At 36.2% G+C, this 17,305-nt stretch overlaps 1 protein-coding gene across 3 annotated transcripts in view; it reads left to right on the top strand.

Moving 5' to 3' along the window:
- VWA8 (von Willebrand factor A domain containing 8) overlaps positions 1–17,305 on the top strand; it is a 463,626-nt gene that overhangs the window by 341,252 nt on the left and 105,069 nt on the right. For all 3 annotated transcript variants that reach the window (XM_016425025.2, XM_007501527.3, XM_056807819.1), the window contains 2 exons: positions 3,021–3,102; positions 11,462–11,663. In XM_016425025.2, the coding sequence (XP_016280511.2) occupies positions 3,021–3,102; positions 11,462–11,663 (284 nt within the window). The remainder of the gene's footprint in view (positions 1–3,020; positions 3,103–11,461; positions 11,664–17,305) is intronic.

Raw genomic sequence — 17,305 nt, forward strand, 5'->3', positions numbered from 1 at the left:
AGTTTCAAGTGGCTAATGGGCAGTATACAGGTATAATTATGGTCAGCCTAAGAATGCTGTAACTTTTCCAACTATGACAGGCATGCAAGTGGAAAGATAAGTATCGCCAGGAAAGACATGATTTGAAAAGGAAAGGATCAGTTTGGCTTCAGACACTTCCTATTTGTGTGACCCTGAACAAGTCATTTAATCCCCATTGCCTAGCCCTTACCACTCTTCTGCCATGGAACCAGTACACAGTATTGATTCTAAGATGGAAGGTAAAGGGTTTTTTTTTTTTAATTAATATGTTAGAAATTCAATAAATGTTTCTTCCTTCCTGAATCAGAGGTCAGAGTCAAAACTGTGTTGTTTTTCCCTTCCTAGACCCTGAAACTGATTTTTATTTTGAAATAGAAGAAAGTTACAGGTAAAAATACACGTTAAGAAAATTAGTGCTACTTTGGCTTTATGCCTAGCAACAATGAGGAAACACTCATGATGACTACTCAGCTTCATATTCCTACTTATAAAGAAAAAAATCAAATATGCTCTAAGTAATAAGCAAAAAATGTAGGAAAGATGATTAGCTGAACAGCTTTAAATCTACTCATCCTTAACTGCAACTGATCCTATTTAACCAGCAGACCACACCCTTCTATAAATAATTCAAGCTATTTGAGCCAAAACATTGCCACAGAAAGAGTTGTAGAAAGTGAGGTATTATGCAGCACTTTGTAGTTCAAGACTAGCAGAATCTCAGGCAGTAAATACTTTTTTTCCAGTAGAGCTCTTGAATTGGAAACCAAGGTGGTGAGCCGGGTTGGTCCTCCCCAGGCTTGCATCATTAAGTTTTTGCCTGGCACACTCCTCTCTGTTCCCTGCTACCCAGGCTTAGCCCCTGCTGAGTCACTTCCCTTCATGCCCTCTTCCATGAAGCCATGCTGTCCCTGGCGTTTCTCCCACATATCCTTCTCTCCTCTCTCTCTCTTCCCCCTGGCTACCTGTCATGCTAGGAAGGCACTTTTTTCTCCTCGTCTTCTCATAGGCTTATAGATTTAGAGTGAGGACAGATCTTGGAGATCCTTCATCTTGTAGATGAGGAAACTCGGAGCCACAGAGGTTAAGTGACTAGTCAAAGGTCCCTCAGACAGTGAGTGGTAGAGTGGGGATCTGAATCTGGGCAATCTCTCCCTTTTATAGTCCTTCTTCCTGACAGCTGTCAAAGTGAACTTCTACAGCACAAATCTGATAATGCCACATTCCTATTCAGTCAAGTCCAGTGGCTTCCTATTGCCACTGAAATATAAATGAAATATAAAATGAAATATAATGGGTGAAATATAAAATCCCCTGCTTGGCTTTGATAACAATAATAATAGCAGTAGTTTTGAAAGGCAGTTTTTTATCATAGTCATGAGTATTTGACAAACTTTTCATCTCCCTAAGGCAAAATAACCAGGAGAGATAGACCCTTCATAACCATAATCTTTTATATCTTGTTCCCCATCATATACTTGGCCTTGCCGTTTCTCACACTCTATATCCTCCCTCTCAGGATATTTTCACTGACTGTTCCCTATGCCTGGAACTTTCTCCCTCCTCATCTCTGCTTCTTGGCTTCCCTAAGGTCTAAGCTAAAATCCTCCTTTTCTATAGGAACCCATTCCAATTGCTCCTTAATCTTGATGCCTTCTCTCTGAGACTGTCTACAGTTTATTCTGTTTGTGGCTTGTTTGTACATAGACGTTTCCTTCATTAATCTGAGAGTTCCTTTAGAAAAGAGACTATCTTTTACTTTATTTGTATCTCCAGCCCTTAGGACAGTGCCTGGTACACACAATGTACCAAATATGTACCATATAAATACTTGTTGATTTCAATTGCCTGATTCAAAATTCCATCTCCATTGTACCACACTGCCTTATAGCCCTTGATTTCTTTAAGTAGTTCAAGTACATCTTACTACATGAAGAGTTCCCTAGTCCCCCAAAATACTAGGGTGTCTCTACTCTCAAAATCCTTTATATTTCTTTTATATTCATATATCATCTCCCCCTATAGATTTTTTTAGGAGAAGGACTGTTTTATTTTTGCCTTTATATCTCCTGACCCAGAGCAGATCCTCAATAAAAACTTGTGGATTCATTGAGACTTCTAGAAAACTTTTTACCTGCTTTTTCCATTCCCAAAAATGTTACCAACCAAATACATTTTAATTTTTTATCACTCTTCCTGGCAGTTTTGAGATGATATGAAGATGATAAACGGTTGAAGCAAAATTTAATGAGGAAAAGGCTATGAAAATGCATTATACGTGCTATTCCTTAAAATCAGAGTCTGATGGAGAAAAGCCAGGCTCTAGGCTATTTTATGGCATTAAGAAGATGCATAAATGATGACAGGGAGTTTGGAAGGAGCAGTACTCACCAGTGATGTGTCAGAGAAGCATAAGCAAGTAGTACACATTCCGGAAAGTTTTGTCTCTCCTTCCCCCAGTACCCACGCAAATAAATAGACACATACAACTTCTTGCTATTTTAATTTCTATGACTGTTCACAACTTCAGACAGAGCAAAAAAGAGAGAAGAGAATATTTACCTTGAAAGCCTGACCATGGTTTGCTTCCTTCCTTATAAAATGAAAAATATTTTTGTATGCCTCCCTTCCAGGACCTTAACTAAAGTCATTTCTCAAAAAACAGACAGAATTTGGTTACAAGACTGTTTTCAAATAAAGTTACAAATTCTAAAGTTCTGACCTATGTTTGAAATACTTGAAAGGCAGTTTCCAACAATAAACTTTCATGATGAATATTTGAAAAACTTTTCATTTTGCTAAGGCAAAGTAACCATGAGAGGTAGACCCATTGGAGCAGACTAAACTGACTGTAAAGCCCCATGGAAAGGACTTCAGAGCTCCCCTGTAAATCACATTTGACCTCATTGTACAGGATGTGGGGCTGCAAAGTTTGATGTCTTCCATTTCAGTATTGTGCAATGATTCATTACTCAGCTCTTATAACTTTTATTTATTTGCAGATGTTACTCCTCCACAAACATCTGGATATATAGAAGTTACAGACCTTCAATCAAAAAAACTTAGATACATCCCTATTCCTGGGTAATCAACTTTTACCAGAATTATTATCTGTCACTTTATGTGTTAGGCCTCAGAGATGAATGTGGTCATAATACAGGGTTGGAAAAAAAGGCATTTGTTTAAATATTGTTAATAGCAGTATTTACTTGGGATTTAAACAAGTGGCAGGTATTTTTTTCTTTTCCTTTCTAAAGCCAAGTAAGTAAACACAATCAGGAAAACCGTTTCATTTCTCAGGACATTCTAGTCAGCTTCCAGAAATATTTAAGCATTGCTTAAGGTTATTTTTAATTAATTCACTTTGGGCAATTATTGAATCTGTGAAATAGAACCTAATTTTAAATTTTCTGGAAGATTCCTTTGTATATCAGTAAAATACTATAAAATTACTTTCTCATATAAACACATCCTGTGTCCACTGAAGAAACCAAAGAAAAAGATATTCTTTTCTGATTAAAATGTTTTTAAATCTTTCTTTTTTTGTAAACCCTTACTTTCCATCTTAGAATCAAAACTCAGTATCAGTTACAAGGCAGAAGAGTGGGCAAGGTGATTGGGGTTCAGTGTCTTACCTGGGGTCATACAGCTAGGATCTGTCTGAGGTCGGATTTGAGTCAAAGACCTGCCATCTCCAGACCTGACTCTCTATCCACTGAACTACCTACTTGCCCTTTAGGTCCTCTCTTTTTCAGTCTTGCCCTATACCATTACTAGCAATATTTCCATGTCTTTTCCCTTTTTTGCATGTATCATATGCTATATCTACTGCTTTTGGAACATCTGGAAGAGCACGTTCTGTTTGTCACTGCCAGAATCTTAGAATATTTCAATCATTTATATTCTTCTCATTTCATTATTCCATTCATAAACATTTATTAAGCACCTCTTGTGTCTAGAGCATTGTAATAGAAAGTAGAAGAGACGGTGAGTTTAGAAGAACCATAATCCCTGCCATCACGAAGCTCCAAAGCTAATTGAAGAACTAGATGCAAACATAGATCTGCTTCCTGAAGCAGATAATATGCTTGGAATTTCTGTAGGTCCTCTACAAACTCTTTATTTTACATATTTAAGAACAACAACAAAACAAACAAAAAAGAGGGCTAGAGAGGTTAAATGTCCAAACTTATATGGATAATAATTAGCAGAAGCAAGAGACAAGCCAATATTCTTCACCCTAAGCCTAACATTCTATCACACCTACACTGCCATAAAGCATGGTGTGACATAAATTGGAGAGTGACAAAACAAACTGCTATGGAAGAGGTCAGTATTAAATGACAGATCAGAGAATGCTTCCTAGAGGAGATGTGATTCAAGTTTAACTTGATGAAATGATTAGAAATTCAATAGGAAAAAAGGAAGAATATTCTGGTTTAAATCAAAAACATTGGCATGGAAACAGAAAAGGCTTGTTTAGGGGGTATAAAGTACCTTAGTTTTCTGGAAGTGTAGCATATGTGGAAGAGAACAGTAAGTAAGAAGGCAGAAAAGCTGAGAAAGAGAAAGACTCAATGAGAAGGGCATAAGGAATGGGGACCTTAAATGCCAGGCAAAGGACACCAATTTTATGTAGCAGACAACAGTAGTCAGCCTTTGAGAGTTGTTGGGTTTGGTTCAGTTTGGTTCCTTTTTAGCAAATGTATATAATGACCCAGGTGGATACATAAGAAGCTGCACATTTTTAGTACAACCTGGCACCTTTTGTCATTAAATCAAGTAAATAAGTTTCAATAATGTCAGAAATGCCTAAATTTTGGCATGCACATGTTGAGGCTTTTTTTCATTTTACAGTTGTCCATGAGTATATTCCTAAGAAAGTCAGAATATGATTCTAGACCCTTTAAGCTAAGTTATAGTAAACATCGTTTTTCAGCCTTTTTTTGAAGTCTTAGAAAATGTGCCCATAAAAATTTAAATTTTCCTTGTGCTATTATGTAATAACAGCTGTTATTTACAGCCCTCAAAAGAGTACTATACATCTCAAATGTCCTTTTCAGAATTTCACATAATATTTTCCCATGGAGAGACTACAGTTAGTCCCAACTACCTCTTTATCTCACCATCATCATCATCAATAGTTTTTTCTTATCTTCTTTTCATAATAAGGTCAACAGATTTTCATATGTAAGTGAAATTTTACTTTCAATTAAGTCCTACCTTCCTTGAGTCCTTCTGTGAGGTCATCTTAAAATAGTTTAGAAATGCAAGAATATATTATGTCCTAGGTCTTTCTAGTACTTCTTCCTTTTCCTAAAACCATCTCCTGAATTATGCCCTGATTGTATCTCATGTTGTTATTCTTCTCTCCAACTGAAGTGGTAAGGGCAGTGATTCAGAATCTCTTTGATTTGTTTATTTGGTAAATCCTGAGGATATAACTCAATCCTTGGGATATGTTTCTTTTATCAACTAATAGATGCCAAGTGAATGAGGGATGGTTGTTTTCTGGTATCTCTATTTTATTTCAAATGGATTGTAAGATTGTGTCATTCTACCCAGAAATGCTGTCTTCTTTATCCCTCAAACAGAAAGCATCAATTTCCTAATGGCAACTGAGAGGAGTAGCTGGACAGTATAAGCAGTTATTTAATCCACTGTTACTGATTACTGTGAGGGAATATATCATAGATTAAAAAGTACATTTTTGTTCCTGTGCCAAATATCCGTTAAGTATTAACCATGTTGTTCTGTTGGCATTTTATGTTTCAATACATTTGTCATTCATATTCTTACTAGAGATTCCAGTGGTTCTGTACCACCCTGGTTTGATTCTTATGCTTAGAATAACAAAGATGATGTTTGTAAACATAATGTACCCACACTTCTTAGATAGATCTATGATCTCATTTAGTGTGGGTATCCAGTAAGCAGCCCCTAAATATCTTCTCATCTTCACTGATAAATTACTGTCCACCATTTATGCTTCATCTCACTACATGATCAGCCTACCTCCTTGTCCATGATGATGTCATTTACGGTATTTCTGACTCAAAAATTATCACTCTCTGTAGTAAAAGTTGGCAGTTTATTCTTACCAGGTGTCTTTCCATTGCCTTTTGGGTTACTTGCGATTTTAATTCTTCTGAGATCATTGTCCTTCTTCTCAGCCTTATAAAATTACTGACAGAATATTGGTCTTTACAAAAATAGATTTTTGGGGGGCAGGTAGGTAAATCAGTGGATAGAGATCCAGGACTAGAGACAGGAGGTCTAGAGTTCAAATCTTGCCTCAGATACTTAGCTAGCTGTGTGACCCTGGGCAAGTCACTTTACCACCACCCCACCCCCATTGCATAGCACTTACCACTCTTCCACCTTGGAACTGATTCATAGTATTGATTCTAAGTCAGAAGTTAAGGATTTTTAAAAAAATAATAAATAAAATTAGATGTTTGTAGCAACAAGCATCCAAAACTCATTGGATACACTGCGTATTTTTTCAAAGAGTATCCAGCCTAATCTCTTCTTATTCAATTCTGAACACAATTCACTGTCTACTTGTAGCACCTGTCAGGAGTATTACAGTAGCCTCCTTACAGGTCTTCCTGTTTTGTATCCAGTTTCTTCCCTCTCTAATCCATCCTCCACACAGCTGCCAAAGTGATATTCCTAAAGCACAGAGCTGAGTATGCCTTTCCCTCTTCAAGAAGCTTCAATAACTATCCATTACTTTTATTATCAAATGTAAACTCTTTGGCATTTTAAAGCCTTCACAGTCAGGTTTCTACTGATCTTTTTTTCCCTTTCATTTAAATTATAAACTTGACAAATACCAAATAAAACAAACTTTTTCTACATAGACTGTGGAACTAGAGATGCTTGTAAATGAAATTATCCATCTCTTATGTAGAATTTGTTTTTCTTTGTAAGTATGTAATAATTTCAACATATAACTTTCAAAGTTTTCTAGCCTATATGATTCCTTCTGGCCTTCATTTCCTCCCCTCCCCTCCCTATCCTTTTCCCTTCCCTTCCCTTCCCTTCCCTTCTCTTTTCTTCTTGGAACAGGATAGGCAGAAGTTGAGAATTCTATTCCATCCCTTTCACTAACCTCCCTCCCCAGCAAATTGGAAAAAGAAAAACTCTTGTTACAAACGTACCTAGTCAAGCAAAAAACAATTTTCCTCATTGGCCATCACCTCTCTATCAAATCTATCACCTCTCTATCAGAAATAATTTACTTCATCATTGGTATCCTAGAATTATTGTGTAGCATTGCATTGATTAAAGTTTTATGTCTTTCCGAGTTGTTTGTCTTATAACGTTTTTATTATTATGTAAATTATTCTGATTCTCCTCACCTCATGCACTTAAATTTATACAAGTCTTTTCAGGTTTCTCTGAAGTCATCCCTTTTATCATTTCTTATGGGTCAATAATATTGCTATACATTCATATTCAATAATTTGTTTGGCCATTCCCCAGATTTTAAGTATCTCCTTAGTTTCTTGTTCTTTTCAATAACAAAAAGTTGCTATAAATTCTTTGTATTTAAGTATCCTTTTCTTCTTTATTTAGTCTCTGGATTATGAGCCTAGAAGTAGTAGCTCTGGGTCAGAAATTATGTACAATTTACTGATTTGAGAGGCTTACTTACAAATTGCTTCCCAGAATGGTTAAATCAGTTCACAACTCTAAGAACAATTAATTAAAACAGGAAAATTTTATTTTACTGACAGAAACTCAGACAATGAATTATTATCATTACTTAATATGCATTGAATGGTATCTCACCTAAATACTTAAAAGAAAAATTTATCAATTTTAGGAAGAAATATATAGCAAATCTATCATTTGGAATTATAGTTGGAATCTCAGTATATATTTTACAGACCTAAATACATCTGATAAGAAAATTAATCAAGAAAGAAGTTAAGGTCCTGATTAAAATTTTAGAAAAACTAGATTTAATAGCCTAAATTTGATTACTGCAAAATAGCACTTTTAGAAAAATTGACTGTATTAAGGCATTAAACCTCATCAATAAATGTTTAAAAGCAAAACAAAAAACAAAAAACAGCCATATTCTTTTTGACTACAATGCATAACAAATTATATTTAATAAATGGGCTTTGAAGAAAGGATTAAAATTAATTAGAAACCTAATAATACTGGAATTTTAAAAAATGGTCTGGCATAAATTAGGTTTAGACCAATATTTCATATCAGATGCCAAGACAAGCTCCTAATCAGTGCCTGACCTAGATATCAAAAGTTATATCTTGAACAAATTAGAAGAGTGAGGAAGAGACTGCTTTTCACAACTATAGAAAGAGAAGGATTCATGACCAAAAGATAAAAAGGATCAAAGATATATCAAATGTATGATCTGACAAAAGACAAATTTTGATTATGGCATTGCACTCTAGCTTACGTTTCCAGAGAAAGACTTGCTACATCACCCTCTCAGACCTCAATTAGGTTTCTCTGAGAAGTGAACATATCTACTAACATTTGATGCTCATTAACTCACTGGCTGTGTCAACTCTATTGTTAGGGGCCTGGTGATTAACACTCTAGCTCCACTTAATCACTTAATATCTATTAGCTTTTTACAATGAAATGTTTACTTTCAAGAAACAGCAAAAACACAAACATGTGTCCTGATACTTCCAGAGCATACTCTCTTGTATACTACCCTAAGCTCTGGAGAAATATACTCAAAACTTAATTCAGTTCCTATGTAGCATTGGTACCACTGGTTTCATATCCAAAAGCAGTATCATGGCCATGATGAGTCCTCATTTTAGCTTTCAGTGGCAAAAGTTCAGAAGATCAGTTCCAAAAAGTGTCCCTTGTTTGGAGCTCTGATGTTGCCTGTGGCTCATTCTCCCAGAGTTCTAAGACTCCACTTCTTTCCTTGATTAAAAGAGTCAAGAAGCACCTCCAGACACTACTGAAGCAAAAAGGTGACTGAAACTGACCCAGGCCTTTTTTTGAAGACTCCAGTAGTTATCTAGTCAATTTAAAAAAGCTCCTCCCAACCACATGGGATAATAACCAGAACCACTTTTAAAACATCCACACATGGTTTCATAATTTCAAGGCACTTACCTCATACATCATCAAACCCTTCTAGATGCAAGGTCTTGAGTTGGTCTTTGTGGAGAAATTGCATCAGTCCAGCAAATTGATAGAGTCTGCACATGAACCAGGCTTTCCTTGAAAGGTTTCTGCCCAAACAAAATCCAAGTAGTTAAAATAAAAAGAGAAGCAGTAAGGAAAAATCTTTTATGCTAATGTCTCTTATCTTCAAGGTCTGATATCCATGATAAGAAATTGATTCAAATTCATAAAAAATCCATATCCTAATGAATAAATGGTAAATGGAAATGAAAAGATAGTTCTCAAAAAAAAGTTCAACCTTTAATAAGAGAAATGCAAAATAAAACAAGTCTGAGATACCTCTTCATACCTATCAGACTGGCTAATATGACCAAAAGAAAGGAAAATGATAAATATTGGAGGGAATGTGGAAAAACTGAGATACTAATACACTGCTGGTAGAACTGTAAACTGCTACAACCATTCATTCTGGAAAACAATTTTGTACCATGCCCAAAGGGGCTATACTACTGTGCATGCCCTTTGACCTAGCAATGCCACTTCTAGGTCTGTATCTCAAAGTGGTCAAAGATAAAGGAAAAGGACCTACTTCTACAAAAACAATTCATTTTTGTTGTGGCAAAGAACTGGAAACTGAAGGGATATCCATCAGCTGGGGAACGGCTGAACAAGTTGTAGTTTATAATCGTAATAGAATACTATTGTGCCATAAGAAAATGACAAAAAAGAAAAAAAAAAGATAATCACCAGCAAGCCTGGAAAGACTTGACACAAAGTGGAGTGAGCAGAACCAGAGGGATGATGAACTGTGACTAGTTTAACTATTATCAGAAATGCACGTTTCCGGGCTATCCACTGCTCTAGAAGTAACTGACAAAGTCTGAATGCAGATTGAAACATGCCATTCTTCACTTTTCTTCCTCCATGAATTTTTCTCCATTGTAAGCAATATGTGTCTTCTTTTACAATGTGATGGACATGGAAATAATGTGTTGTATATCTATATCATATTACCTGCTGTCAGGGAAAAGGGCTCAGAGGGGTGAGGAGGGAGAAAACCTGGACCACAAAATGTCAGAAAGCTATTATTGAAACCTATGTAACCTGGTAAAAAAAATTTTTAAAAGAAGCTCTACCTAGTGAAATCCAAATACCTATGTGAAAAAAATGTTCTGAATCAGTTTTTAAAGAAATGCATATTAAAACAACTCTGAGGTTCTACCTAACAGCCAACAGATTAGGGAACAACAAAAACAACAAAAAAGGGAAGATGATATCTATATGCACTGTTGGTAAAGTTGTGAATTGATCTATCCAGTCTGCAAGGTGATACGAAACTGTACCCCAAAAGTTACTAAGCATTGATATCCAATGATCTTGCAATGTTTCTATGTCCTTTAACCCCCAAAATATTTTTAAAATTCTTTTTGTTGTAGCAAAGAAACGGGAACAAAGTAGGTATCCATCAGTTGGAGAAAACTATGATATTCATGTATCATACATGTATTTAATGTAATGGATTATTACTGTATCATAAGAAATGATTAAAAGGATGGTTTCAGAGAAATCTGGGACAAGACTTATATGAACTGTGCAATGAAGTGAGTAGAACAAGGTGAATAATTTATATGATAACAATGTAAGGGAGAACTGTTTTGAAGACTTTGATCAATGCCATAACCAACCAAGAGTCACAATATACTGCCCGCCTTGAAGCAGGAAGATGATGGACTTAAATGCAGAAGGAAATACATTTTAAGATATGGCCAATGAATGTATTGTTTTTGTGAATATGCCTATTTGTTAGGGAAGGTCTTCCCCCCCGCCCCCGGGTGTGATTTTAGAAGGAAGAAGCAGATTACTTATAATTTTGTAAAAAAAAAAAAAAGAATTGGTGGTCATTGAAGCATGTAAAAGAAAATACACAGAAAACAGAAGGAAGTTCACAAGGAAAACGAAGACAAACAGGATCACTTTAAAAGTTAATGTGAATTTATGTAATTTTTTTAAAGCAAGCTATATATATTCATGAATCATCTTTTTTTTTGTCCTTCTGTACTGTTTTTTCTTTTGGCATTTATTAAGTGCAGATTTATAAATTAAATTCAAAAAGGGAAAATCAAGGGTCTTCCCCATAAGGACTCAGTATGGCTTTTTCACTATCATATAACTTCATTTTACTATCTCTTTCTTCTTAGTATCTCAAAGCTTAAAATATATGTTCACTATGTTGTTGTGATAATTAGGAGTAAATATTGCTGTCTTCATTTTACTGTTATGGTTATATTGCATTTTGGTTGCTTTTTTTCAGGTCAGACTTTCTCTCTCCATACACAACATGGCTCTCTACTATTTCAGACACAGATGCTCTCTTGGCTGAGTGGGGCAAAGGTGGTGTTGTTACCGTTGATATGGGAGGCACTGTCAGGCTTTGGGAAACTGGACTTGAACATCTGCAGCGGTCTCTTCTGGAATGGAAAAACATGATTGGGCAAGAAGAAAAAGCTGCACAGGTACTGTCTATTTTGAAAAGTCTCAGGAAAAAATACCACACTGGTGTTGAAATATCCTACCCAGATAACTGGAGTGGTTTGGGGAATGTTACAACTAGAGAAGCAAGGGAAGCTTTTATAGACATTTATGGTGAAATGTTGAGTATTTTTTCTTTAGCTATTTAAATAAATGGCTTCTCACATTACATCACATAAAATCTTGCAAGAGTTATTTCATTTTGCAAAATCCTATTTACTAGAACTGCTGTTATAAAAGCCTTAACTGTTTTTAATGCTATTACTGTAAGCATTCTCTGAATGCCACCCTGGGAATTTGAAAAATTAGGCATCTAGATGCATCTGATTTCTGGTCTAAAAACAAAGTCAATGTCTTTAGCAGAGACATATTTTGCCATTTTCCTTGTTTCCAAATAATGTGAGTCCTGCAGTTCTAATAGCATAGCACCTAACACCACAGTGAAAATAAGTGTAGGAAGACTGGCATCTAAATTAAAGGTAGAGCCAATAATGAAATAAAGAAATGAGTCAGACAATCCAGTGTAGTTCCCCTGTAAATGTAATTTAAGGAATCTAAGAAGCTGCCTACTGTATGTGCACAAAAGAGCACCCAAGAGTAGAGAGTAACTACCAAGAATACATGATTCATTTGCAGTTTAATTTATTTCACATTTAGAAATGTATGTTCTCAGTTGAAACAGTGCTTTCATGTAGTAAAGGCAAGGCAGGATCCTGAGCCAGCCATATTGCTCTGTGATGAACAAAATTATCTGGGGAAAGACATTGTGAGTCATATATCTACAGCTTGTTCCTTAGAATTCTGATTAAGAAATACAACTTTACCTATATAATATTTTCTTTAACAATTTTTATGGATTATCATAGAGGTGAAATAAATGGACATGTTTCTGTCTGAATCACAAATACTCTTAACTTCTAAAATTTATGGCAGCATCCTGAAAATTATAATAAATAAATAAACCAAGCAAAATACTTTGAAATAAAGATGCCATTATATATATATATATATATATATATAATATTACAGCTAGAAGCTAATCATGAGCAATTTCCCTAGCAAAAAAAATAATTAACAGATTCACTAAGTGTAGTCCTATTTGTATTTCTTAATTCAAATCTTTTATCTTTTTAAGTAAACTCTTACATCTTAGAGTAATTGAAGCCTGATAGCACATGATACTGTTTTTTTAATTTTTGCCAGATTCTCTGAATTTTACATGTTGAAGAAAACAAAAGTCAGTCAGTATTTTCATATACTAAAGTTAATAAACAAGGTCTACGGTATCACTTAAATTTGTGCTTTTCCATAATTGTAAATCAAGTTTCTTTTCATAAATGTATTCTCTTCTTTAGAGCCATAAGAATTTATCCTTTGTTGCTTTTAGCGATATTTACACATATAAAAACCACTGTGGTGAGTGAGACTAGTTGGGATCCAATGATTATTTTCTCTTGAAATATCACAAATGCTGTATTTCTGAAGACACAATTGGCACCATCTCACTAACTTGGTATGTATGAGTAAAGTAGGAGTAAGGTAGGAGTTGGGAGTCCCCAGATGAGAAGTGGGGAAGTCTTGAAGAGAAGAAAGATTGGGACAGCTGTTGTGGTGAGTGAGATAGAGCATCAATTAGGTAGGATTAGAAGGATTAATTTGCTTCAAGAAGGGCACAGCTGAAATTAGATAAGACAAATATGTTGTGGCCCCATTCCACCTGATTGCATAAGATATTCTAGTTCTTTTCAACAGCATGTGAATAGAAATGTAGGAAGAAGATTGTAGAATTAATTCAGGGTGGAGAGGGCAAGACATGGTCCATGACAGGACAGTGGAACAAGGCATTTGCGAGAAGAGAGTAATAGAGTCGAGTTGGTTGACTGAGGCATTAAGATTGGGAAGGGAGGAGAGTTGGGGCAATGGCTGAGAAAAGTTATGAGGGGTAGAGGGATTGGAAGTCACTATAAGGTTGAAGAATAGGATCAGGGGTAGTAATGAATATGAAGAGATAACATGATAGGATATTATGATCAGATAAAAGAAATCCAGAGTCCTGGATTATAGAAGTAGAATACTTATAGGTGATGGCAAAGTTGAAGGATATGACCATCGCTGTGAATGTCAGATAAAATAGAGGAGTAAGTCATGAGAGCTGAGTAGACTGAAGAGGTATTAGGTCAAAAATACATGCAGTATATTCAAGTCCCCTGAAATGAGAGCAGGGATTTATTGAGAATGAAGACCATGAGAAGAGATAGAATCTGAGTAGAGTGGTCTTCAAAAGAGGAAAGGTTGTTTGAGTAATATTGATAGAAGTGACAAGGGGAAATAATACTCTGACTGCATTTTGGGGGCCAGCATTTAGGGACCAGGATATGAGAGAAAGAACATCGAATACTAGAAAGATGGCTAATGATGCAATGGTAGGGGGAAGTTAGATCCCAGAACCAGAATGTGTAAGGAGTCTGAAAGAAAGATGGCTTACATAAAAAAGTTTGATGTTTTCAGAGTAGGATTTACAGAGGGCAGAATTGAAAGGGTGAGCAGGTATGGAGTGGGGTCAAAGTAAGGGTAAACATAGGACTGGGAGAGATGGGGATGAGAGTGAGCAGCAAGAATTTTGTTCTTCGACAATGATACTTTGGAATCGCTGAGTTTGGGGGGAGCTGAAGTAGGGGTGTGTTAACCACTGGAGAATGAGTCAAGGCAGAGTATCACTAGATGAGAAGAGGTTCAACAATGAAGGCAAGTGTGTAGAATGGTCAGGTACTCAGCACTGCCTCGCAGTCCTCCATCCAGGCACACTAAACTCATAAATCTATAGTATTGCACTTGGGTTTTCAAAAATCAACTACACAAAGTAGGAAAAACAAGTGGAAAGGACATGGTCTGAACATAATGCAAGATGAATTCCTTGTCAAGAGGGTGACAAAACGAGCGTACAAAGTACATGCATTAACAGAGGCATAATGTCTAAAGTGAGAATGACAATCACACTGTATCTTGTCCTGGTCAGACAAGGTCTGGAGAGCTGTGTTTAGATCTGAGCAGAAGCAGTCAGAAGCTGAAACAGACCTCTGAAGCAGGACAGAGGAGGTTGAACATGACAGTAAAGGGGTTGGGAGGGGATCATGCTTTACGCAGAAATCAGATGAAATAACTGGGAACATTTAGCCTATGGAAGGGAAGGCTTAGGATGAAGCGTAGCTGTCTTCAAGTAGTCAAAGCATTACTTGCATTCTTTTTAGCACTAAAAACCCTAAAAAACAAAAGTAAGAACAGTAGGTGGAAATTGCAGTGAAGCAGATTGCCACTCTATAGAAGGAAAGATTTTGTTCTGACTGGAACAATCCAAAAGTGGAGAAGACTGCTTTGTGAGGTAGTAAGTTCTCCATCACTTGAAGTTTCCAAGCTGAAGGGCCACCTAATAGGGTAAGGAGTCTTGTGCCTTCGAATCAAGCTCTGACTCCGATGCTTGCTAGTTGTGTGATATTAGAGAAATCACTGAGTTTCCCTGAGCCTCAGGGTCCTCATCTGTAAAATGAAGGTGCTTGCATAAGGTTTCTCCTCAGGGTGTATTGAATGAAGCACATTGATATTATTCCTCTTTTATTTCCATTATTTTGTTGTAGAAGACAAACCTGTTTAGGTATCTTTTGGAGGAAATGACATAGGACAAATCCAAGTAACTGGCAGGATTCGTTGACTAAATATCTTGGTTTGTGAATTATTTGTACATTTCATCCAAGCTTCTTTCTTTTAAATGAATCATCAGTGATGGACTAGACAGCACACTCGATTTCTTCTATTTAGATGAGCTCATATTGTTATTTAAAAAGAGTCTAGACAAAACTAATTCAAATCGGAGTCATTACAGTGACAAGTGATACTTGGTAGAGAATCAAGTCCTTTTTTCCATAGCTTCCTATCTTGGATCTCTGAGCTGTTCTGCATTTAGAGAAGCTTCTGTAAGCGCAGACGTGTTCCTGTTGGGAAGTTGAACAAATGCCTTTCATAGAAGTCATGAGAAAAGAAAGCAGGTTTCCAGTAGCACACTTGTGTTTTTATTTATTACGTGGTGAAGCCAGTGTTACTGGCAGAGTAACACGCTCACCATCTAGTGGACAAATAATTTCATTTTATTTAAACGAGTTTAAAGCAACTGTTTAGCACACAGGCAGGCAGATAAGCAGGCAGATTTTGACATTGTCAACTATTCGGAAAGCAAGGAGAAAAAGTGTCAGGACTGTGATGGTGGTAACTTGGTGTGATCACAGGACTTTCAGGAATGGAGGTAAAGGTTCATAAGAATCCGGCAGCAACAGGTACAAAGGAAAATAGCTTGTGCTGGAGCCAGAGGACCTGGGTTCAAATCCTACCTCTCATCATTACTTTATATTTGCCCATGAATAAATCATAAGTGCCTATCCTGGGCCTCAGTTTTCTCATCTACAGAATGAATGGGTTGAATTAGATGATCTCTAAGACCCCTTCTAGCCATATAAATTGATGATCCTATGAATCTGAGACCATTCTTCCCCACTCCTATTCAACAGCATTTTGGAAAGTGTCCGTTTATTGACTATATTATCTGTTATGCTTCAGCCTTCTAGAGTTACTCATTTTGAAGCCATCGTTAATTTAAATTTTCAATTTAGTTTTCCAGTCTTTGTATGTTTTTAATGGATTCAGATTGCATGAGAGAATTGATCTCAGCAGTAATCGTATATTAATGTTCATGGATGGTAAGGAACCTGTTTTCCTGTAATTTAGGGAGTCTTAAGAACAAATGAAATTGGATTATCACCATAATTTGGCTCTAAAAAGTCATAATTAAGGATTTCCAATGTCACCCAAAGACTGCATAAAAACTGGTTGGGGCAGGGGTTGGGAGGAATAGGAGATTATATTTGGGTATCTTTTGATCCAAAGCCTGTAATTTCATTGGAATAGGGAACTCAGTTGTGAAACTCCAATTTCCAGTGCAAGTTCTTTTGCTTGCCATGCATTCCATATTTTGAGAGTTTCCTGGGGCACTAAGAGATTAAGTAATTTATTTTGTGTTATGCAGCCATTCTGTATCAGAGGCAGGACTTGAACCAAGATCCTACTAATTCAAAATTCATCTTTATCCATTGTTACACTCTGACCCCAAAAAGGGGGGTGGGGTTGAACTCTTTATTTTTAAATTTTATTTCTTCAATTTAAAAAATTAAATGTCTTTCCTCCTACCAATTATTCTCTACCAAGAGGAAAAGCAAACAAAAAAATAAACCTTGGTTACAAATTTGCATAGTTAAGTGAAACGAATTCCTACATTGGCTGTCAAAAATATATTTTTATTTCATTCTGCAACATGAATCTATCCCCTCTCTGTCAAGAGGTGAGTAGTAAGCTTCATCATGAATATTACTCCACTTTTCACACTTTTCCATTGAACCAAACTGGCTATTTCTCACACATGATACTCTGTCCCCCATCTTAGTACCTTTACCTTGGCCCATATGTCCAAAATCCATTCTCTCTTTATGATGCTTCATATAGGCTCACTTTTCTCTTAACAGATAGTTCCAACAGCTAGGTAGCTAGGTGGTGCACTGGATAGAGCACTGGGCCTAGAGTCAGG

The sequence above is a fragment of the Monodelphis domestica genome, chromosome 8 (assembly GCF_027887165.1).
Source record: "Monodelphis domestica isolate mMonDom1 chromosome 8, mMonDom1.pri, whole genome shotgun sequence".
NCBI classification, from domain to species: domain Eukaryota; kingdom Metazoa; phylum Chordata; class Mammalia; order Didelphimorphia; family Didelphidae; genus Monodelphis; species Monodelphis domestica.